Source organism: Hemiscyllium ocellatum, chromosome 13, assembly GCF_020745735.1.
Source record: "Hemiscyllium ocellatum isolate sHemOce1 chromosome 13, sHemOce1.pat.X.cur, whole genome shotgun sequence".
NCBI classification, from domain to species: Eukaryota; Metazoa; Chordata; class Chondrichthyes; order Orectolobiformes; family Hemiscylliidae; genus Hemiscyllium; species Hemiscyllium ocellatum.
The window spans coordinates 50,549,271-50,574,703 of NC_083413.1; the positions used below are offsets into that span (position 1 = coordinate 50,549,271).

The window sequence follows — 25,433 nt, forward strand, 5'->3', positions numbered from 1 at the left end:
ACATTCATAGAATCCCTACAGTGTGGAAGCAGGCCATTCAGCCCATCTCAAGAACATCCCACGCCCTCACCCTAGCCCTACACCACTGCATTTCCCAATACTAATTCAACTAGTCTGCAGATCTTCAGACTGTGGAAGGAAACCCAGGGAAAACGTGCCTGAGGTTGGAATCAAACCCTGGTCCCTGGTGCTGTGAGGCAGCAGTGCTAACTTCTGAGCTACCATGCCACATTATGTGCAAACTCCACACATGAAATACATTGATAATCAAACATTAAAGTTTGTCCATTCAATGTCAATGTCTCTTTACTGGTGAAATTTGTCTTATGTCACTCATCCCAAATAACCTCCCTGGTACTGAAAATTAACCTTTACAAATACAGAGGTGCTTTCCTTCAGATTGTTATAGAGTCATAGTAGACTCATAGATTCAGACAGCACGGAAACAGACCCTTTTGTCTAACCAGTCCATGTCGACCATAAACCCAAACTGTACTAGTCCCACCTGCTTGTGCTTGGCTCATATCCCTCCAGACATTTCTTATTCATGTAGTTATCCAAATATCTTTTAACCACTGTAACTGTACTTACACCTACCACTTCCTCTGGAAGTTCATTCTATATATAAACTACCCTCTACGTAAAACAGTTGCCCCTCATGTCTTTTTAAAATCTCTTTCCTCTCACCTTAAAAATATGCCGTCTAGTCTTAAAATCCTCCACCCTAGGGAAAAGATACCTTCTGTTCACCTTATCTATGTCCCTCATGGTTTTATAAACTTCTATAAGGCCACCCCTCAACCTCCTATGCTCCAGTGCAAAAAGTCCCAGCCTATCCAGCCTCTCCTTATAACTCAAACCCTCCATTGCCCACAACTTCCTAGTAAATCTCTTCTGAATCCTCTCCAGTTTAACAATATTCTTCCTATAATAGGGCAACCAGAACTGGACACAGGATTTGAGAAGAGGTCTCACCAACACCCTGTACAGCCTCAACATAACATCCCAACTCTTAGGCTCAAAGGTTTTAGCAATGAAGACAAGCATGCTAAAAATGCTGAATGTTTATTTTGAAATCACTATGTTGCTGATTGAATATTAAGTTTGATGTTCGACTCAACACTTTCTTGCTCAGAGAATGTACTTCACATGAACAATTTTGGAATTTGACTGGTTCAGGAGATTCATTGTCATTTGTCTTCCTCACACAGGACCTAGGTGCCCCAATATTGAGCATTGCACATTTTTAATAACTGGTTGTGGGAACTTTTACAGAGCCTGTGAGCAAGTAATATCAACATAGAATCTCTTCAGTGTGGAAGCAGGGCATTCAGCCCATTAAGTCCACACAGAACCTTGAAAGGGCATCCCACCCAGACCAACCCCCTACCATCTCCCTGAAACCCTGCATTTCCCATGGCTAATCCACCTAGTCTACACATCCCTGGACACTATGGGCAATTTAGCATGGCCAATCAGCCTAACCTGCACATCTTTGGACTGTGGGAGGAAATCCATGCAGACAAGGGGAGAACGCACAAACTCCATACAGTCACTTGAGGGGCGGTATCAAACCTGGGTCCCTGACACTGTGAGGCAGCAGTGCTAACAACTGAGCCACAGTGCCACTCTGAAGTATTTGTGTACTAAACATTGTTTGTCGCTAACGGTAAAGTTTAGCCCATTGGAATAATAGAGATGATTATCTGAGGCCAAATTCTTTCAAGCTTTGTTAAAACACAAGATTTAACAGTTCAACATTGTTCTTTTTTGAATGTAATTTTCTATAATGACGATTCCTCTGCAGTACTAATTGTAATCCAAATCCTCTTGAGAAATCTGGAGATTTTGTTTAACGCCAGAAGCGCAGTCTAACAAATAAACAAAATAAATCACTTTAATTTATGTAATGTCCTTCACATTCTCAGGAGGCCTAATAGTGGTCTCAGCTAATATCATAGAATCTCTACAGTGTGGAAACAGGCCATTCGGCACAACAAGTCCACACTGACCCAGTGAAGAGCATCCCACCCAGACCCACAGCCTACCTTATCCCTGAGTCTTTGCATTTCCCATGGCTAATGCATCCATCCTGCACATTCTGGGTAATTTAGTATGGCCAATCCACACATATTGTGCATGTTCGGACTTTGGGAGGACCGGAGCACCCACAGGAAACCCACCTAGACACTGGGAGAGTGTGTAAACTCCACACACACAGTCGCCCGAGGGTGGAATCAAACCCAGTCCCTGGCACTGTGAGGCAGCAATGCTAACCACTGAGCCACCGTGCTGCTCGTGCCACTGTCCAAAGCACAACACTGTTAGGTAGGCAACACAACGACCAATCGCACACCCGCAAGGTTTCACAAACAGCAAGAAAATAAACAACCGGTCAGTGAGGTTGATTGGAATTAGTTGAGACACACCTTTATAAACCCTTGTTTTAAGGAGCACGGAGTTTCAGGAAAGAGAGTGATGGGTACGTAAAGAGGAGAAAGAATTCCAGGAAAAGGAGAGAGAAAGAGCCTTCCAAAGGGAAAAAAACAGAGGGGGGTTTAATTCCCATGGGTCAGCCCTTAAGGGGCTGACTGGAGCTTGATCTGGCTGACTTTCTCACCATTGTAGACCACCACCATGTTAGTGCTGGGCGCACAAAATTCAGCCCAATACTCAGGTAGTGTATTAAAATTCCTGAAGCATAATGAGCAAATGCTGGTGAAGATCCAAACATGACAGATGACAAAAAACTGGAATTCAGAGGAAGGCCCTGGGATTTATAAATACAGATGCCCTCCTTGGGGCCAGATCCCAATACTAAAAGAGATTTAATTCTAATTGTCATAAAAGAAAAAAAAGTCTGTTACAATTGCTGCAGCTGGAATTATTTTGAAGATTGATGTGCATTTGGCTGAACGAATGTCTCTTTAGTGAATGCAAAATTGGAACATAATGCTTTTGTATTTCAGTTTGCCTGGCAAAATGGCATGTTTAAAATCAAAAAATGACACTTTTATAGGGTTGAAACCATCAGATATATACAAAGATTGAACAGCAGCATTTTTTTTTAAAAATCACTTCAGCAGCATTTTCTAATATGGCTCAGGATTTATATAACTACAGCCATTAAAATCAAGTCAGGCCGTCCAACGGAACACAATTTTGCCCTACAGAATTGTGAATGGCCTTTTCCCTGACTCTCTCAAAAAATATCCGCCAGTATGCAAGGACGAAACCATTATTCACAATCACTTTGGACAATGGACTCTCGCTAAGGAAGGAACACCTTAAGTAACGATCAAATTGTATCAAAACTCTAGGCCTAGGATCAACTTGCTATCACCATACTTGGTTAACTAGTCAGTTTGAGAGGAGAGATCATTAGCTGAGCAAACTAACCCTTTTTATGTTTTAAGAAACTGGTTTTCCATCAGCCCAGTGGAACAGGACGTGGCAAATGAAGAAGGTGGATCATAAGTGAGATCTGCTCTCTCTGTCCCTCGTTCTCTCTCACTCTGTCTACTCTGCAAACCCGAGTCCAGCGTGCTATCGATTAGTTATATCCCTTGGTCAGTATCTAAAAAATTAGCAGCTGCTAACTTCAGGAAACTAAACAGAATATTGACCAGCAAAATGTTTAAATCATCCTGTCACTGAATTCAAGAAGACAATTAATCCTGTCTGAAACTATCCAATCTATTAATCTAAAGAATCTGCATATAGTTGACTTGTTTTGATTTTTAAACTACTTTACCTATGCCGCCCCCAACCCTCACATTGTAAATTAATGCATGGAGTCTGAAATGCATTTGTGTGAGAAATTGGAGTATATTTATTATGTTTATCAGATAAGGTGATAAGTTCAATAAATATTATTCTCTTAGAGTCATGGAGTCATAGAGATGTACAGCATGGAAACAGACTCTTCAGTCCAACCTGTCCATGCCGACCAGATATTCCAACCCAACCTACCCCTACCTGCCAGCACGCGGCCCATATCCCTCCAAACCTTCCCATTCAAAGACCCATCCAAATGCCTCTTAAATGTTGCAATTGTACCAGCCCCCACCACTTCCTCTGGCAGCTCATTACATACCAGTAATACCCTCTGTATGAAAAAGTTGCCCCTTAGGTCTCTTTTATATCTTTCACCTCTCACCCTAAACCTATGCCCTCTAGTTCTGGACTCCCTGACCCCAGGGATAAGACTTTGTCTATTATCCTATCCATGCCCCGCCTGATTTTGTAAACCTCTATAAGGTCACCCCTCAATCTCCGACGCTCCAGGGAAAACAAAACAGCCCCAGCCTGTTCAGCCTCTCCCTATTTTGGTATCATCTGCAAACTTACTAACTGTACCTCTTATGCTCATATCCAAATCATTTATATAAATGACAAAAAGTAGAGGGCCCAGCACCGACCCTTGTGGCACACCACTGGTCACAGGCCTCCAGTCTGAAAAACAGTCCTCCACCACCACCCTTTGACCTTTGAGCCAGTCCTGTATCCAAATAGCTAGTTCTTCCTGTATCCTGTGAGATCTAACCCTGCTAACCAATCTCCCATGGGGAACCTTGTCAAATGCCTTACTTAAGTCCATGTGGATCACATCTACCACTCTGCTCTCATCAATCCTCTTTGTTACTTCTTCAACAAACTCAATCAAGTTTGTGAGACATGATTTCCCACGCACAAAGCCATGTTGACTATCCCTAATCAGGCCTTGCCTTTCCAAATACATGTACATCCTGTCCCTCAGGATTCCCTTCAACAATCTGCCCACCACCAACATCAGGCTCACTGGTCTATAGTTCCCTGGTTTGTCCTTACCACCCTTCTTAAACAGTGGCACCACGTTAGCCAACTTCCAGTCTTCCTGCACCTCACCTGCGACTATCGATGATACAATATCTTAGTAAGAGGCCCAGCAATCACTTCTTTAGTTTCCCAAGAGTTCTAGGGTACACCTGATCAGGTCCTGGGGATTTATCCACTTTTATGCATTTCAAGACATCCAGCACTTCCTCCTCTGTAATATGGACATTTTGCAAGGTGTCACCATCTATTTCCCTACATTCTATACCTTCCATATCCTTTTCCACAGTAAATGTTGATGCAAAATACTCGTTTAGTATCTCCCCCATTGTCTGCGGCTCCACACAAAGGCCGCCTTGCTGATCTTTGAGGGGCCGTATTCTCTCCTTCGTTACCCTTTTGTTCTTAATGATTCTCCTTAATTCTATTTGCCAAAGCTATCTCATGTCCCCTTTTTGCCCTCCTGATTTCCCTCTTAAGTATACTCCTACTGCCTTTATACTCTTCTAAGGTTTCACTCGATCTGTCCTGTGTATACCTTACATTTGCTTCCTTCTTTTTCTTAACCAAACTCTCAATTTCTTTATTCATCCAGCATTCCCTATACCTACGAGCCTTTCCTTTCACCCTAACAGGTATATGCTTTCTCTGGATTCTCGTTATCTCATTCCTGAAGGCTTCCCATTTTCCAGATGTCCCTTTACCTGCGAACATCTGCCCCAAATCAACTTTTGAAAGTTCTTGCCTAATAAGTCAAAATTGGCCTTTCTCCAATTTAGAACTGCAACTTTTAGACCTGGTCTATCCTTTTCCATCATTATTTTAAATCTAATTGAATTATGGTCGCTGGCCCCAAAATGCTCCCCCACTGACACCAGTCACATGCCCTACCTTATTTCCCAAGAGTAGGTCAAGTTTTTCATCTTCTCCAGTAGGTACATCCACATACTGAATCAGGAAATTTTCTTGTACACGCTTAACAAATTCCTCTCCATCTAAACCCTTAACACTATGGCAGTCCCAATCTATGTTTGGAAAGTTAAAATCCCCTACCATAGCTACTTATTATTCTTACAGATAGCTGAGATCTTCTGACAAATTTGTTTCTCAATTTCCCTCTGACTATTAGTGGGTCTACAATACAATCCCAATAAGGTGATCACCCCTTTCTCATTTCTCAGTTCCACCCAAATAACTTCCCTGGATGTATTTCTGGGAATATCCTCCCTCAGCACAGCTGTAATGCTATCCTTTATCAAAAACACCACTCCCCCTCCTCTGTTGCCTCCCTTTCTATCCTTCCTGTAGCATTTGTATCCTGGAATATTAAGCTGCCCATCCCTGAGCCACATGTCTGTAATTGCTATGATATCCCAGTCCCATGTTCCTAACCATGTCCTGAGTTCATCTGCCTTCCCCGATATGCCCCTTGTATTGAAATAAATGCAGTTTAACTAATTAGTCCTACCTTGTCCCTGTCTGCCCTGACTGTTTGACACTCTTCTGGTCTCAACTGTACCAGTCTCAGATTGACCACTGTCTCCCTGGGTCCTACTCCCCCCCACCTTACTAGTTCAAATTCTCCTGGGCAGCTCTAGCAAATTTCCCTACCAGTATATTAGTCCCCTTCCAATTTAGGTGCAATCTGTTCTCCTTGTACATGTCACTTCTCCTCAAAAGAGATTCCAAATATCCAAAAATGTGAATCCTTTTCCCATATACCAGCTCCTCAGCCATGCATTCATCTGCTCTATCTTCCTATTCCTGCCCTCACTAGCTCGTAGCACCGGGACTATTCCAGATATTACTACTCTTGAGGACCTCCTTTTTAAACTCCTGCCTAACTCTCTGTAATCATCCTTCAGAATCTCAACCTTTTCCCTTCCTATGTCGTTGGTTCCAATGTGGACAATGACCCCTTGCTGGCCCTTCTCCCCCTTGAGAACATTCTGCACCCTCTCTGAGATCCTGGCACCAGGGAAGCAATACACCATTCCAATTTTTCGCTGCTGGCCACAGAAACATCTGTCAGTACCTCGGATTAGAGAATCACCTAACACAATTGATCTCTTGGCACCCGACGTACCCGTCATTGCCGTAGAGCCAGTCTCAAAACCAGAAACTTGTCTGATCATGCGATGTTCCCCTGAGAATCTATCACCCCCTATATTTTCCAAAACAGCATACTTGTTTGAAAATGGGTATAGCCACAGAACACACCTGCACTAGGTGCCTACCTCTCTTACCTTTCCTGGAGTTAACCTGTCTATATGACTGTATCTGAGACTTTCCCCCCTTCCTATAATTGCCATCCATCACATACTGTTGCTGTTGGGAATTCCTCATTGCTTCTAATTGTCTCTCCAACTGATCCATTTGATCTGATAAGATTCGCATTTATTGCAGATATAATCCGTAGTAAAGCTTAAACTCGGTTCAAACTCCCAAATCTGACAAGAAGCATTGTCTTTTAAGAAAATCATAAGCAAATCTGATTGTGCATCTTTTACAGCACTTAAACAGTTAAATGCTCACTGAACTGGCAAATGTATTCTAAAGAACAGTTACCATCATAATGAGAATGGGATCAGATAGGGAGCTATTCAATCCATTCTCACCCGATCATATCTCTATATATTCTCTAGAACACTGGGAGAACTCCCTTGCTCATTTTTAAATGGTGCCATAGGGATTTTTAAGCCTCTAAGCAGGAAGAATAGGACACGATTCAATAACTTATGAAAATTGACAGTTCTAATTTTGCAACACTGTCTCAGTGCTGCATTGATAATCTGTCTAGTTCATGCAGTCAAATTCTCAAGGAACTTATAATTTGCACTTTGATTCTGAGGTATTCCCAGTAGCCGATATTGTTTTACCTTACCTTGAAGAATACTGTTTACAATGGTCACTGTGTGCTTTGCAAGAATCTCTGGTTTGCCAATAGCTGCAAGTGCTAAGTAGTTTGACATGTTTCGGGCGAGTTCCTTGTTGTCCATCTGCAGAAACTTTACTGCTACAGGAACAGCGAGAGCCATTACAGCTGGATTACTGTAATTCTGCTGAAACAAACAAAATACCTGAGTGGGAAATCATGGGATGATTAAAACTTAAATATTTTTATCAGCTTTAAACAAGACACAGAGTAATTGTCTCATGAAATAAATCAAAGTTTGGGAGCTAGCAGTACAAATGATACTTCCACTTTCATAAACTGATACAGTTGGTTATAGCCTATAGTTGCTCGTTTAAACAATTCAAAACAGTTATTTTGAACTACCTTGAATCTATTAAAACTATTTGTAAATGATGAAATAAAATGTCTGATCTAAATGGTGATTTCATAAATTTAGTGATGTCAACAAGTAGTGTATTAAAACTGCACACAAGACAGTCAAACTGCTGAATAAAGTGTTGCAGTTCTAGCTTTCAATTAGTTAATTACATAGATGCAATATGGTTTCTGCTTCATGAATCAGGATTTCGACATATTTTGAGCTCATAGGCTTGTAACTTCTGAGAAAGGGTCACCCGATCTGAAATTTTAACTTTGATTTCTCTCCTCAGATGCTGCCACACCCGCTGAGCTTTTCGAGCAATTTCTGTTTTCATAACTGAGCTTGGAGTTGCTTACTGTTCTGGTGTATCAAGCAAACTAGCTAACAAAGTCAAAACTCTGTAATTAAAAAAGGTAGTTCAAACAAACTAGTAGTTTTGGTGAAGTGATTGGGACTTCAGGTTATGAAATTCAGCTAATGAGGTAGTTTTAATGTTCCCTCATCAGAACCCATTGTGTTTTTATTGTAGACAGATCTGAATCATTTGCACCAAGTCAAGTCATAGTAGCTTCCAATAGTCTCCTTTGTTCAGAACTCGTGAAGTTGGTGCCTTGTCTACTGGTCCTTTGTGTCATCTTGCCTAGAATGTTCATACAAGTAGTGTTACATTCCAGGAGATAATGAGTTCATGTTTATTGTGATAACTACTGGACATTTCAGCAGTCAATTCACTCATTTATTATTTAATAGCAGCTTTTTTAGAGAATCCAGCAAAAAATTATTTAATAAGACATAATTTTGGGATTTCTCTGCTCCACTACTCGGTGATGTGCAATGTTGTGCAGGAATAAATTAAAAGAAACAACAATAAAGTAATTAGAAAACAGGCCTTTCGGCCCAGCAAGTCCACATCAACCCTTCAAAGAGTACCCCACCCAGACCATTCCCCTAGCCTATTATCCTAATTTACCCATGACTAATGCACCTAACCTACACATCCCTGAATATTATGGGCAATTTAACATGGTCAATTCACCTAACCTGCACATCCTTTGGATTGTGAGTGGAAATCGGAGCAAATCCAGACAAACATGGGGAGAATGTGCAAACTTCACATAGACAGTCAGCAGAAGGTGGAATCAAACCCAGGTTCCTACTGCTGTGAGGCAACAGTTGCTAACCACTGAGCCACCGTGCCACCCCATGCTGGCTCATTAGTTAGCGATGAGAAAGAAAACATAGAGAGAATGATAGGCATTTTAGAGACAGCTTTCACATCTTGTGAGGAGTACAGTCAATCATTTCCCCAGTCTATCGCACTCCGAGACCTAGGATTTAATAACATCATGGCACATTTCAAAAGACCGACTACCAAGTATTTCTATAATCTGTTCCAAGCATTTTGTAGACTCCTTGCTATTGGAATATGTCCAGGCAGTAAATGAATGTCCCACATGTGTTAGAGAACGCATGGCTTATTTTCAATTTTCTTAAAAGTCAAAGCCCTAATCTAAAGCTGCATACTCTTCACTTCCCAATAGACACATCATTCTTCTTTGAACTTTGTTTGCCTTAAATATAGCTCTGGCTGGAGCAAAAGATGCTTCTTCAACACTTTGGAAGTACATAACAAACTCATCACTGAGATGCCCAACTCTAAGAGTTAAATCAAGATTGCTTGTGGATACCTTTAATCACTCCATCTTGGGATTCTCTGTGGATTAACAGCATTTGCATTTCGATATTTTAAACATTTGTCCACCAGCAGAATAATAGATCTGTTTTTTGCTGAGTCTACAAGTCTTAAGTCTGATTCATTTGTCAATTAGTTTAATTGTGTGTCCTCTCATTACCGACTTTCAGTATCAGAAAGTTTTTCCTTAAGCAATTAACCAATATACTTCAAGATCCCAGATACCTCCATTAAATCTCCATGCCCCTACTCTATTGCTTGGCACTTACCCCCTAACAGTGGGAAGAAGCCAGAGCAAACCCACACAGAGATGGGGAGAATGGGGAAACTTCACACAGACAGTCACCCAAGGCAGGAACTGAACCCAGGTCCCTGAGGCTGTTAAGCCACCATGCCACCCCCTGAATTGCTGAAGTGTCACAAGACTCAAAATGTTAACTCTGCTTTCTCTCCAGAAATGCTGCCAAACCTGCTGAGTTTCTCCAGCAATTTCTGTTTTTGTTACACCACAAAATATTCCAATTAAGTTTCAAATTTTTAACAAAATAAACTAGTGGAAAAGCCAATTTATGGTATTATCGCTTGACACATCGGACACAATTAAAAATTACCACTTTTATTTCTGCTTGTTGTCAGTGCCAGAACAATGTTAGGAAAGCTCCAGAATAAAGTGGAGAAATAAGGTATTCATTGGCAAATTATTTCAGAAAGCCACATTTAAGAAGCAAACTGAAGAAAAATTAGGAGATAGCGCCCTCGAGGGGTAATTGTTAGAATTATCCACAAACATTGGCTTGATGTGAATAACCATAAAATAAAACAAGCAAATCATGCATCGAAAATATAATAAGAGCTCAACAATAGAATATCACTAGTGATATTATGATTTTTGATGGAAGGAGTATACATTGAAGGCTGCAAGCTGCCACTGAAGGAGAAGTACCTTCATTAAATTATTTGCTCAGGGAGATTAAAAAAATGAGTTCAAGGCACATTTTCACATAAAGACAGTTTTCCTCTCAATCACAAATTTAGTACAAAGAATATAACCAATCTTAACTCTTAAAGACATCAGTTAAAGAAAAATCGGCAGCTGGCTCAAATGTCCCTGTCAACATTATTCACAATGAACGCAGATTAAGCACATCAAGCTAACCATATTCCATCTACGTCTCCAGTGAGGTAAGCTCTATATAAGGTCTGGATCATTAGTGCTGGAAGAGCACAGCAGTTCAGGCAGCATCCAACGAGCAGCGAAATCGACGTTTCAGGCAAAAGCCCTTCATTAGGAATAAAGGCAATGAGCCTGAAGCATGGAGAGATAAGCTAGGGGAGGGTGGGGGTGGGGAGAGAGTAGCATAGAGTACAATGGGTGAATGGGTGAGGAGATGAAGGTGATAGCTCAGGGAGGAGAGGGTGGAGTGGATAGGTGGAAAAGGAGCTAGGCAGGTCAGACAAGGCCGGACAAGTCGTGGGGACAGTGCTGAGCTGGAAGTTTGAAACTAGGATGAGGTGGGGGAAGTGGAAATGAGGAAGCTGTTGAAGTCCACATTGATTCCCTGGGGTTGAAGTGTTCCGAGGCGGAAGATGAGGCGTTCTTCCTCCAGGCATCTGGTGGTGAGGGAACGGCGGTGAAGGAGGCCCAGGACCTCCATGTCCTCGGCAGAGTGGGAGGGGGAGTTGAAATGTTGGGCCACAGGGCGGTGTGGTTGATTGGTGCGGGTGTCATGGAGATGTTCCCTAAAGCGCTCTGCTAGGAGGCGCCCAGTCTCCCCAATGTAGAGGAGACCGCATCAGGAGCTACGGATACAATAATAATATTAGTGGATGTGCAGGTAAAACTTTGATGGATGTGGAAGGTTCCTTTAGGGCGTTGGATAGAGGTGAGGGAGGAGGGAGGAGACCTCTATATAAGGTCTGTCATGTGGTATTAATGTCATGGTAAGTTTTCTCATTCTACTGGGAAAGAGCTTAAGTGAACTCTGCAGGAGAATGGGAACTGAGAGTGTGCTGCTGGAAAAGCACAGCAGGTCATACAGCGTCCGAGGAGCAGCAGAATTGACGTTTTGGGCATAAGCCCTTCATCAAGAATCCTCTCGACTCTGATCTCCAGCATCTTCAGTCCTCACTTTCTCCTAAGGATTCAGAAAGGAGTAAGGTGGACGTGGAAGTGGGGGTAAACAACGGATATAAAATATACAGTAAATGAGTTTGGCTGTGCTTACTAATTATACATATCTTAACCCCTGAATATATTGAAGAAGGCAAATGAGCTAAGGATACAAAAGAGACACTTTGAAGTGTAACAACATGGGCATTTCTGAAGCATGGCTTAAAGCAAGGTTGAATTCTCTTTCAAGGATCTTTAGATGAGAGAGCTGAGGAACGATGATATACCAGAAATATTATTGACAGGAACCACTAGGGGAGATGTTGCTACATTGGCATGATCTCTGGATGATCACAGGCCGGGATAACGCCTTTGGATAATGAGTTCAAATCTCACCATGTGAGCAGCTGGTGGAAATTACATTAAATTTATAAAAAAACATTTTTTTAAACAAATTGAAAACTAATATCAATATATTTATGGAAGAAAATATCCTGCCTTTCCCTGGACTGTGATTATGTGAAATCCTGTGATTCCAGGCACACGTTTGACTCTTAATGGTCCACAACAAGGGATTAACAAGTGACTCAGTTGCTCTAAAATGCTGCAGAAAAGTTAACGAAAGGAGATGCACTAATTCTGACAAATGGAGAATTTTCAATTCTAACTTGTTCTAACTTGTTGATGGCAGACAGGTTTTGGGAAGTCAGGGGATGACCTGCTTTCTGCAGCTTTCCCAGTCACTGACCTGATCTTGAAACTACAACATTTATACAGCGAGCTGAGTAAAGTTTCTGGTCAATGGTAATCCCCAGAATGTTCAAGCAGCATTCAACAACAGTACTGCATCATGTCAAATGGAGATTGTTAGGTTTTCTCTTGTTGAAAATGGTCTTTGCCTGGTGCATGCGTGCCATGAAGATTATTTGCCCGAGCCTGAATGATGTCCAGGTCATCAGCAAATATCATCACCTCTTAATTTAAGATGGAGAATGCTGCTGATGTAGCATGTCAAGATGGTTGGAGCTTGACATTGTTGCAGGAACTCCAAAGGGCAATGTCCTGGGGATGAGATGCCTGGCCCCCAACAACTACAGCACAATCTTCCTTTTTGCTGGGTATGGCTATTAACAGTGGATTTGTGGTTGAGAAGGAAATTGCCTTGATGTGAAAATGTGCCTTGAACACTTATTTTAATCTATCTGAGCAGATAATTCAGTGGAGACACGTCTCCTTGAATTGACTTCAATTTTACTACATTGGACCAAGGTTGAAATGTAGTTTGGAACTGAGTGATGCTGGCGGAATCCAAACTGAGTATTGGTCAAAGGGTTACTGCTGTGTACATATAAATTGGTAACTTTCCCTACTTTTTTTGGAGGATAGAAGATAGCTGGATTATACTCCACATTTTCAGATAGATGCCAGCATTGCCACCGTATGCACACAGCTAGTCTTAGATCACAAGTCTTCTGTAGTATCAAATGTTGTTAGGACTTAGAACCTTTATTATATTCAATGCCAAGAGGCATTTCTTTGTTTCATACAAATTGAATTAAATTGGTCTAAGCCTGGCACCTTTGACCCTCCAGTAGAGGCTGATGTGGATCACTTCTGATCGAACATTCTTGCAAATGTTACAACCTTGAGACCAAAGGTTAGAAGCCATCAAAAATGGTCATATCTATGGATTTGGGTGAAGGAGATTATATGAACATTGGAATTGAATGAAAAAAAGGATGGGTAGAATAGTTAACTTTTAAACTAATTTTAGAAAATGAGGATTAATATAAAATCGAGAAGAAAAGAAGATATGTCATTGAAAAATTTGTTTCGCCCAGTTTTTAAGAGAGCATTTTGTGGCATTGAATGAGGAATGAAAGTGGCTTGGAGGAAGAGAATGTGTCAAGGTCTGAATTGAGCTATCAAGCCTTGACTTGATCTCCCTCAGTATGCTGTCGCAAACCCATATTATTCTGGAGTAGAGGCTTGCCCATCACATAGTATTCTTCTGGGGTCAAGTAATGAATGCAAATTCTGGATGTACATTTGATCATTGAGCTGGAAGGTTCATTTTCAGACTTTTCATCACCATACTTGATATGTATGTACCTGTCAGGCAGGAAAGAGATGGTCATGTGAGGGAACCTTGGTTGACGAGGGAAGTTGAATGTCTAGTAAAGAGGAAAAAGGAGGCTTACATAAGGTTGAGGAAACAGCGTTCAGACAGAGCAGTGGAGGGATACAGGATAGCCAGAAGGGAGCTGAAGGGATTAGAAGAGCTAAGAGAGGGCATGAAAAATCTTTGGCGGGTAGGATCAAGGATAACCCCAAGGCCTTTTATGCGTATGTGAGAAACATGAGAATGACAGGAACGAGGGTAGGTCTGATCAAGGACAGTAGTGGGAGACTGTGTATTGAGTTGGAAGAGATAGGAGAGGTCTTGAATGAGTACTTTTCTTCAGTATTTACAAATGAGTGGGACCGTATTGTTGAAGAGGAGAGTATGAAACGGACTGATAAGCTAGAGGAGATACTTGTTAGGAAGGAAGATGTGTTGGGCATTTTGAAAAACTTGAGGATAGACACGTCCCCTGAGCCTGACGGTATATATCCTAGGATTATGTGGGAAGCAAGAGAGGAAATTGCAGAGCTGTTGGCAATGATCTTTTCGTCTTCACTGTCAACGGGGGTGGTATCAGGGGACTGGAGAGTGGCGAATGTTGTGCCACTGTTCAAAAAAGGGAATAGGGATAACCCCGGGAATCACAGGCCAGTTAGTCTTACTTCAGTGGTAGGCAAAGTAATGGAAAGGTACTGAGGGATAGGATTTATGAGTATCTGGAAAGACACTGCTTGATTAGGGACAGCCAGCACGGATTTGTGAGGGGTAGGTCTTGCCTTATAAGTTTTAAAAAATTCTTTGAGGAGGTGACCAAGCATGTGGATGAGGGTAGAGCAGTAGATGTAGTGTACATGGATTTTAGTAAGGCATTTGATAAGGTTCCCCATGGTAGGCTTATGCGGAAAGTCAGGAGACATGGGATAGTGGGAAATTTGGCCAGTTGGATAGAGAACTGGCTAACCGGTCGAAGTCAGAGAGTGGTGGTAGATGGTAAACATTCAGCCTGGAGCCCAGTTACACGTGAAGTTCTGCAGGGATCAGTTCTGGGTCCTCTGCTGTTTGTAATTTTTATTAATGACTTGGAAGAGGGAGTCGAAGGGTGGGTCAGTAAATTTGCAGACGATACGAAGATTGGTGGAGTTGTGAATAGTGAGGAGGGCTGTTGTCGGCTGCAAAGGGACTTAGATATGATGCAGAGCTGGGCTGAGGAGTGGCAGATGGAGTTAAACCCTGTCAAGTATGAGGTTGTCCATTTTGGAAGGACAAATAAGAATGCGGAATACAGGGTTAACGATAGGGTTCTTAGTAAGGAGGAGGAGCAGAGGGATCTTGGGGTCTATGTTCATAGCTCTTTGAAAGTTGCCACTCAGGTGGATAGAGCTTGTAAGAAGGCCTATGGTGTATTAGTGTTCATTAGCAGAGGGATTGAATTCAAGAGTCGTGAGGTGATGTTGCAGCTGTACAGAACCTTGATAAGGCCACATTTGGAGTACTGTGTGCAGTTCTGGTCACCTCACTTTAGGAAAGATGTGGAAGCTTTGGAGAGGGTGCAGAGGAGATTTACCAGGATGTTGCCTGGAAGGGACAATAGGTCGTATGAGGTTAGGTTGAGAGTGCTAGGCCTTTTTGAGGGCCAAAGGGCCTTATCTGTGCTGTTTTGTTCTATGTTCTATGTTCTATACTAGGTAACATCACCTATGATCCTCTGGATGAAGCGCTGGTGGTATGGCCCACCTTTTATTTATGTGTTTAGGTTTCCTTGGGTGGGGGATGTCATTTCCAGTGTGACATCATTTCCTGTTCATTATTGCAGGGGTGGTAAATGGGATCCAAGTCAATGTGTTTGTTGACAACATTCCGGTTGGAATGCCATGAATCTAGGAATTCTTGTGCATGTCTCTGTTTGGCTTGTCCTAGGATGGATGTGTTCTCCCAGCTGAAGTGGTATCCTGCCTCACCTGTATGTAAGGATATTAGTGAGAGTGGGTCATGTCATTTTGTGGCCAGTTGATGTTCATGTTTCCTGGTGGCTGATTTCTGCCTGTTTGTCCAATGCAGTGTTTGTTACAGTTCTTGCACTGTAGTTTGGCATCTGTGCCTAAATTACAAAGTACAAACACTACATTGGACAAACAGGCAGAAAACTAGCCACCAGGATGCATGAACATCAATTAGTCACAAAAAGACATGATCCACTCTCACTAGTACCCTTACATACAAGTGAGGCAGGACAACACTTTGGTTGGGAGAACACATCCATCCTAGGACAAGTCAAACAGAGTCACACACGAGAATTCCTAGAAGCATGGAATTCCAATCAAAACTCTATCAACAAACACATTGACTTGGATCCTATTTACCACCTCCTGAGAACCAGAAATGGCATGACCACAGGGGATGACATCACCACAGGAAATGACATCACCAACCAAAGGAAACCTAAACACATAAATAGAATGTGCCACATCACCAGTGCTTCATCTGGAGACTCACTAATGATGTTACCTAGTGTAGTGACGAAACATCTGAAAATGAACCTTCCAGCTCAGCGAGCAAACCTATATCCAGAAGCTCAACCTGAGCTACAAATCTTCTCAAAACATGAATGCGAATGTTAACAATTACCAATTTTTTCAAATCCATTTTTTAATCTAGTTCTGCCAAACTAAGTATAACATTGTAGAAAAATGCTTCCTATTCCTAAATGCACATGTTCAAATAGCTACAGAGAGAATGGAGATCTGGTTATTAAAACTCTAAATGTCCTTAGAAAAAAATCATTAATAGAAATGCAGCAAAGCAAGGAGATAAATAAGGAAGTATACTGAGGGAATAATATTAACCACAGTGAAAGCTTTCTTAGATTTCCTGTGTTTAAAAGCACGATTGCTGCTAGGCAACAGGGGATTAGGATAATATGTTGTTTTAGGAACAAGCATTTAGATCAATTAGCACTTGAGTTTTCGAAGCTTTCAATAATAAGGTTAGTGTAAAAATTTGGAGATGCCAGCAATCCAGAAGAAACTCAAAAATATTACCTCTGTTTAAACAAAATGAACTAAGAAATCTCACCACTGGGAGCCAAGAATGAAAAATATTATCCATGGGAAAAACAGACTCAATGGGATCAGAGTCTCAAATTACACTTTACTGGACTGTTTGAACCAGTTGTACTTATGTCATAATGTTTGCTGAAGTTTAATGTAGTAATAATTTAACAAATCCGTCTAAAGTGGTATGCAGTGACGGATATGGGCAAAATCTGTAGCTCGATTAACATGCTGAGATTGCAGCTTAATTCAACAATGTGGCAAAGGCTGGGAAAGCAGAACTTTTGTTTTTGCTCTGTTTGTTCAGTTCATAAAACTGATTCCAAAAGGCAAAATTTAAGATTTATTGAATAGTTTTATATAAACATTTGGAAACTGTCAAAGGAATGATTGAGCACTATTGAGGTATTTTTGTTTATGGTAATATATATATATGTAGTTTATAACAGATTCTAAATACCTCAGTAATATGGACAAGAAACAAATAAATGATTAATCAGCTGAAGGCATCGGAGATGTGGATATATAAGAGGTTGTTCCACCTACCCTGTTCCTACTGCTCAGTGCATAACAAAGAGAGAAAGTTACAACATTTTGGTCACATCATTAGACTAGACATTAAACAGACACAATTATTGGATGGAAAATGTCAACAGAAAATGTGGAAGACAGAAACCAAGGAGAAAACAGATGATTATCTGAAGGTACAAAGATCCTTCACAGAATTTTTTGAAATACAATCCCTACAGTGTGGAAACAGGTCATTATGTTCAACGAGTCCATGTTGACCCTCCAAACAGTAACCCACCCAAATCCATTCCCCATTACTCTACATTTATTCCTGACTAATGCTCCTAACCTATATATCTCTTAACATTATGGACAATTTGGCATTATGGGAATGTTCCAGAACAGCAGAGGACAGGTAGAGCCATGTCGTCAACCTTCGGGGAAGATAACATTGCGAAGGCACAAAGCAATTTATCCAAGTCAGAAAACTTATTAATACACAGATGAGGATGGTTTGCCTTTCTATTTAAGAAAGGAAGAAGAGAGAATGGTCAGCTATTCTAACTTCAGTAGCAGACGTAATGGTGAATCTATTATTAGAGACAATGCAACAGGCCACATTGAAAATCATATGATGAAGTAGAGCTTCCTCAAACAGCCCTTCCAAACCTGCAACTCCTACCAACTGGAAGGCCAAAAGCAGCAGATGCATGGGAACACCTGTAAGTTCTCCTCTACAGCAAATGCCTAAAACTGTGTCACTGTTCCTTTGCTGTCAGTGGTAGAAAATCCTAGAACTTCCCTCCGAACAGCATAAGATGCATCGTCCAGTCATGTATGACAAGAAGTCAGTTCTGAAGGGCAAGTGGGATGCGTAGAAAAGCTGGCAAAGCCAACACCTACATCCCATGAACAAATTAAAAAAAGACATACATTTATAGATTTGACAAATCTGTTAGAATTTATGGGGAAATAACAAAGAAAAGTAATTTTAATATACATTCTAAAAAGCATTCAACACAAGTTGCTGTTAAGCAAGATCAGCATTAATGGGACTGTATTAAGGGTGGATGAATGTTGAATGAATGGAAATATTTGGGTTGGGAGCCTGTAACAGACAAGGTATCATAACGATCTGTACTTGGACGTTGGTTATGGACAATCTGTTTTCTTGACTTTAATGAATGCACAAATTCAAATTTCTTGATGATACATGATAGGGTGGGTAAGTAAGTGATGAGAGAGTGGATGAGCCTGCAGAGGGATATGGACAGTTTGCGTGCATGTTTAAAAACATTTTTGTTCGAATACAACATGGCAAAGGGTGAGGTTATCCTTTTTGGTAGGAAAAGCAAAGAAGCTGAAGTTTTTTTTTAAATGCTAACAGCCTGGGAAATCTGAGGGACCTGATGTCCTTGTACTTTCAGCACAGGAAATGAATATACAGGTGCAGAAAGCAATTAGGAAGGCAACTGATTTTTAGCTTCTTTTTCAAAGAGATTGGAGTACAACATGAAGAAGTTTCATGACAATAATCAGCGCATTTCATGAGACCACTTGAGCATGGTGGCTTTCAGCCTGGTCTCTTGGTGATCTGTCGCCCAGTCTCTTGGCCAGTGGTGAGTTGGCTTAGCGTGCGAGTGAAACCTGCCAGGGCATGTTTCTGAGGCGCTGAAGGAGATCAGAGAAGCCTAGGTTTCAGCACCAGTCATAGCATTTGTGCGGCAGCATCAAGAACATGTAGTTGAAGTCTCCCGGAGAGTGAGATAAGCGGACAACTCATCAAAGACTGTTGAAATTCTAGCTTATTCTTTTATTTTCCTAGTTTTAACTATAGAAAAAATATTTAATGTTAACTATGACCTTTTTTTATTTTTCTACTTATTCAATGAAGTAACTTTTTAATTCTCATTTCTCTTACTGCTTTGTACCCAAACTTGTTTGGTACCTGGGTACATTGGTATCTAAGATGGTATTGTGTGTGGCAATGGAGGGGCGATGGAGATGTGATAGGTGGAAGGAGGTCAAGGTGAGGGTGATTGGCCGGAGTGGGGTGGGGGCGGAGAGGTCAGGAAGAAGATTGCAGGTTAGGAAGGTGGTGCTCAGTTCGAGGGATTTGACTGAAACAAGGTGGAGGGAGGGGAAATGAGGAAACTGGAGAAATCTGAGTTCATCCTTTGTGGTTGGAGGGTTCTCAGGCGGAAGATGAGGCGCTCTTCCTCCAACCGTCGTGTTGTTATGGTCTGGCGATGGAGGAGTCCAAGGACCTGCATGTCCTTGGTGGAGTGGGAGGAGGGAATTAAAGTGTTGAGCCACGGGGTGGTTGGGTTGGTTGGTCCGGGTGTCACAGAGGTGTTCTCTGAAATGTTCCGCAAATAGACGGCCTTTCTCCCCAATATAGAGGAGGCCACATCGGGTGCAGCGGATGCAATAGATGATGTGTGTGGAGGTGTAGGTGAATTTGTGGTGGATATGGAAGGATCCCTTGGGGCCTAGGAGAGAAGTAAGGGAGGAGGTGTGGGCGCAAGTTTTGCATTTGCTGCGGTTGGAGGGGAAGGTGCCGGGAGTGGATGTTGGGTTGGTGGGGGGTGTGGATCTGACAAGGGAGTCACGGAGGGAGTGGTCTTTTCAGAATGCTGATAGGGGAAGGGAGGGAAATATATCCCTGGTGGTGGGGTCCGTTTGGAGGTGGCGGAAATGACGGCGGATGATACACTGTATATGGAGGTTGGTGGGGTGGTACGCTGTATATGGAGGTTGGTAGGGTGGTACGCTGTATATGGAGGTTGGTGGGGTGGTAGCTCAGCACTTTAACTCCCCCTCCCACTCCACCAAGGACATGCAGGTCCTTGGACTCCTCCATCGCCAGAGCTCAACACTTTAACTCCCCCTCCTACTCCACCAAGGACATGCAGGTCCTTGGACTCCTCCATCGCCAGACCATAACAACACCGCGGTTGGAGGAAGAGCACCTCATCTTCCGTCTAGGAACCCTCCAACCGCAAGGGATGAACTCAGATTTCTCCAGTTTCCTCATTTCCCCTCCCCCCACCTTGTCTCAGTCAAATCCCTCAAACTCAGCACCGCCTTCCTAACCTGCAATCTTCTTCCTGACCTCTCTGCCCCCACCCCACTCTGGCCTATCACCCTCACCTTGACCTCCTTCCACCTATCACATCTCCATCGCCCCTCCCCCAAGTCCCTCCTCCCTACCTTTTATCTTAGCCTGCTGGACACACTTTCCTCATTCCTGAAGAAGGGCTTATGCCCAAAACGTTGAATCTCCTGTTCCTTGGATGCTGCCTGACCTGCTGCGCTTTTCCAGCAACACATTTTCAGCTCTGATCTCCAGCATCTGCAGACCTCACTTTCTCCTTTGAAAAGGCTCAAGGCAATTTTAAGGCCATTCTCCTGAGCTGCCCTTCCTCACAAGCCTGCTGGACTGATGAGTCACTGTTGTTGCTAGAACACAGTTCAACTGCTAGAATTTGGCATCACTTCATGCAAAACTCTCTTAGGTGGTTTTGCAGAACCACCTAAGAATGTCCAATCTGCATTTCTAATCCCCATCCTCCAACCCCAGACTAGGAGATAAACTAGTTATGTTAAACTATATTAAAATGGAATATTTTTTTTAATTCGAGGTATTTAGTATTCAATACAGTTGTCAGAAAAAAATTCCATCAAACATTACTGTACTTTCAATATTATTATTTTCACTTAATTCAATGTATTCCTACCACATATCATTAAGTGATTGTGCACACAACTTACTTGAAAGATGCAACTCATTATATCAGAAACAATTTTAGCATGCGGAGTATCTTCATCCTTGCTGACTGGTTTCAGATTATGTTCTAAGCATGATTCCCACAATGTTACAAGAGCCTTCCCATGCTTCTCAATAGATTTTGTTTTCCTTATTGCAGTGGTGATCCGAGTAATGCAGATTTCTACCACTGCCTGATCGTTGACATTCTTCAGATAGTCCTAAAAAAGTGGAAAAACAAAATATTACATCATGTACATGAACTGCAAAATCTATTCATATTATTCTTTATCTGAATAATGCTGAAATTAAATCAGACAACACCAGCCTGGATACAAACTATACTCCTGGCCAGTGCTGTGGCGATGGGGTTAACCTAGTGCAGGTGAAGACAGATGCCCAACAGTGCAGGAAGAAGGCCAATGATCTTTGTGGTCCATAAGGATATGTGTTACAATCCTCTCTTTACTACCTTAGGCTCAGGATCACCACTCACTTTAATTCTGCCACATACACCTTATCAGGGCTAGTGGACTATAACTCTCACTATTACATGGATCATACACACTCAAGCACACACAACCATCTCATGCTCCCAAACAGTTAACTCTTTCTGTCCTCTGTGCTTCCTACTCACACTCTGGTGGCATGTCACCCACTCTGCTGCCTCCAAGTCATCACTAACTTCTCCTCTATCCACTTAACTCCTACTCTCTCATTTTTTTTACTTCATTCAAGGAAAACTGGCCCACACCCATAGCCTGATGTCTCCATGGTACCCCAACTGACAGACCTATAATCACCAAACTGGTTGCACTTGACCTACAGGACTGACTTTTGCCCAAACCCTAGACCGCATGGATGCTAACATGATGATGGATCAAAACTCCAGAGTATTCTGACAGTTTTTATTTTTAATCTCAAAGTACAATGTTTTAAAAGGGGTCTGCTATCGGAAAAAACAGTGGATTTAAATGCAGGAACTGTCTAGCAAAGTCCTGTGTGAAGTCAATGAAATGTCGCACATGTGAATTGTGATGGAAACTTCAAATAGGATGGAACTTGTTAAGAGATAACAAGAGGGCTAATTACAACTTCCCCTCCCCCAGAAAGCCACTTCTTGCAGACATGTTTGATTTATCCCCCAGGAATATACAAAACAAAAGTGTTAAAAGGCCAGCTCCAACTCTGGGGTAGCCGATTGGTGAGATTCTCGTGTGTACCAGCTTGTGTTCAGCTGTTAGCGTGTTGTGAAAATCGCATAGTTATCCCAATGCAAGGAAAAGAACGACCTTCCTCTTACTCAGAGTGCAGCAAGCTCCCAGTTAAACTGAGAGTTAGGCCAGAGAAATTCTAATCATTTTACAAAACCAAGAATTGGCTGTTCAACCATTAAATTCAATACTACCAATAACTTCTACTGTAATTGAGGCAAACGCACTCTTTGTAAACATTTCAAAGACTGATCTGTATGTCTGTTATTTTTAAAGCATTTTCCTCTTTTAAACTCAGCTTTATTTCTAATCTGTATTTTAGTATAGTGCATTGTTAATTCTTCTCAGGTTTAATTATTCATGACGTCACTCTTTTGTTAACACAAGTAAGACTGGTCAGATGGCTTCTTTTAAAAGGCAAATTAATGTTGTTTGGGGGAGAAAGGTATCCACCAGGGAATGAATCCTTTTTTAAATTAAACTTATTGCAACCAATCAAGAGGATAGGTGAATAAAAAAAACAGGAGTTAGTTCATCCCTCTCACACAGGAGTTTAACAGCTTAAGGAACCCAGTCTAGAGCCACAATGAATTGGGGAACCTTGTCCAAGGTCTGCTTGGAATAACACTTAGCCTTGGACTTTGGTAGGACCAAGTACTTGATTGATTGTGGCCATCTTCCTGGACTGCAATTGAATGAAGTCAGAAATTACACTTCAGCAGACACTTCACCTGAGGAAAGAGCAGCGCCCTGAAAGCGTGTGATCTTAGATAAACCTGTTGAACTACAACCTGGTGCCCTGTGATTTCCAACACCAGCATCTCCATATCATGCAATTGAATGAACCTTTTAACTATAAACTGAAAAATCCCCTAATTGACTGTAGTCCCCTCACAACCCACTAATGACTGCTAATGAGGCCATTTGTCTGAAGCACATGCAGTGTCTTTGTGGTGTTAACTACTGGCACATGTGTGACAATGACATAGCATAATGCCATACAGCAACACACTCAGCCCCAGTGCTCCCACCAGGACAAGTTGCCTGTTTCTCCATCTGTGCTAAAAGGCAATGCAAGCCTCAGAAGCTAGCAGCCTGTATCTGAGCATTAATGACCCTGTTATGATATGAAAATAATGACCTCTAGACACAGATTGAGAGTCAGTCAGTGCTAAAGTCAGTGAGTGTGCACTATGAAAACATTGGAAATATATAAAGGCAAACAGCGTCTGACAAAGCACAATGCGAGTGCTAAGAAAGCAAGCTGAAGGTGATAAGATATATCTTGTGCAGATCTTTTAAGATACATGTGCGTTCTTGCACACAAAGTGACCAAGCAGGACACAAGTCATAGGTATCCCTGCTTTCTGATGCATAGTACTGAGAGCCTGAAGTGATGTTTGAGTTAATCCAGGAGTAGGCATAATGATGTGGTGAGCTCGATGATTCACCAATGCCAAGTTTCATAAATGAAAGGTCAAGGATGGTGGTCATGGAAAATGCAGGGCTGCTGTTGTGAAGAAGCAGCTGTAGAATGGTTGGTGTGGGCACTTGGAGCTGCAGACACCAGCTATTTATGCCTAAATGCCCTGGAACTAAGTGGCTCACTAGAGGTTGCTGTGGATGACAGATTTCCTTCCCTAAAGGGAAGTGAACCAGATGGATTTTTATGATTCGTGACATAGTTGCCATTAATCTAGCTTTCAATTCCAGTATTTGATTGAATTCAAATTTCACTATTTACCATGTTGGGATTCAAACTAGATTAGCCTTGAGGTTTGGATGGCTAATCTAGTACCACTATGACACGAAAATAAACCCAAGAACTGTGCATGCTAGAAATCTGAAACATAAAAAGAAACTGCTGGAGAAACTCAGCAGGTTCTGGCAACATCTGTGAAGAAAAAGCAAAGTTAATATTTTGAGTCCAGTGACCTTTCTTCTGGAAGAAGCATTAATGACCCTGGTATCTGGTGCTGAGGAGGCCAAGCTAAAAAAGGCAGAGCAAGTAAAAATATGGAAGCTACAACAGTGAATGACAGGAACATGACCATGCTAAGCAGGGTATTGATATTTACAGACGTGAGTGAAAGCTGCAAAGGAATAGAGTTGATACGTAATACGGTATCATCTTGTTTGATCAGTAACAAGATTACTGTGTGCTCATGACTTACCTCCTCAAACCCTACTATATTTTCCTCACTATATTTTACTGGATTCTTTATAGTGAGCAAATAAAGTTTAAGCATGACAGACTTTCAGACCTGGAACTTTACAAAATACGTTGAGAATTGTATTATGAATAGGTCAGTCAGAAACATTGGGCTGAATATTTCATTTCTTTTGGCTAAATCTGAGTATTTTTAAAGCATTTGTCATTACAAGCCCAATGTAGTGACACTTTCTTACTAAACTCGCCTCTTTAGTTATCTACCATTACCCTGTGGTAACTTTCACATCTGATGTCCACCCCAGCTTACACGCAATTCTTTGTAAGTAGTCCTGTTTTCCAGGTTCATTTTTAGTTTAGCTGTGTGCATGACTGCCTGGCATGCCCTCCTGTACTCTTCATTGAAACGGGATTAATTCCCAGGCTTGATGACATATGCTGGGCCATGAGGTTACAGGTTGTGTCTGAGTACAATTCTATGCTGCTGATAGTCCGCAGCATCTCAAGGATGGCCAGACTCGAGTTGCTAGAAATGTTCGAAGTCTGTCTCATTTGTTACAGCGACAGTGCTACAAAACATGATGGGTATTCTCAATTTGAAGAGTAGACTTTTTTTACAAAAGGACTGTTTGGATGTTCAAACAGACTGGACTATGATCTCTTGCAAATACAAAGAAAACAAGGGACTGATGACCAGCA

The 25,433-nt window shown here is 41.8% G+C and overlaps 1 protein-coding gene across 4 annotated transcripts in view; it reads right to left on the reverse strand.

Moving 5' to 3' along the window:
- Positions 1–25,433, reverse strand: part of veph1 (ventricular zone expressed PH domain-containing 1) — a 264,411-nt gene that overhangs the window by 207,090 nt on the left and 31,888 nt on the right. For all 4 annotated transcript variants that reach the window (XM_060834168.1, XM_060834169.1, XM_060834166.1 and 1 more), the window contains exons 3-4: positions 21,356–21,571; positions 7,700–7,874 (exon numbers count right to left, since the gene is read on the reverse strand). In XM_060834168.1, the coding sequence (XP_060690151.1) occupies positions 7,700–7,874; positions 21,356–21,571 (391 nt within the window). The remainder of the gene's footprint in view (positions 1–7,699; positions 7,875–21,355; positions 21,572–25,433) is intronic.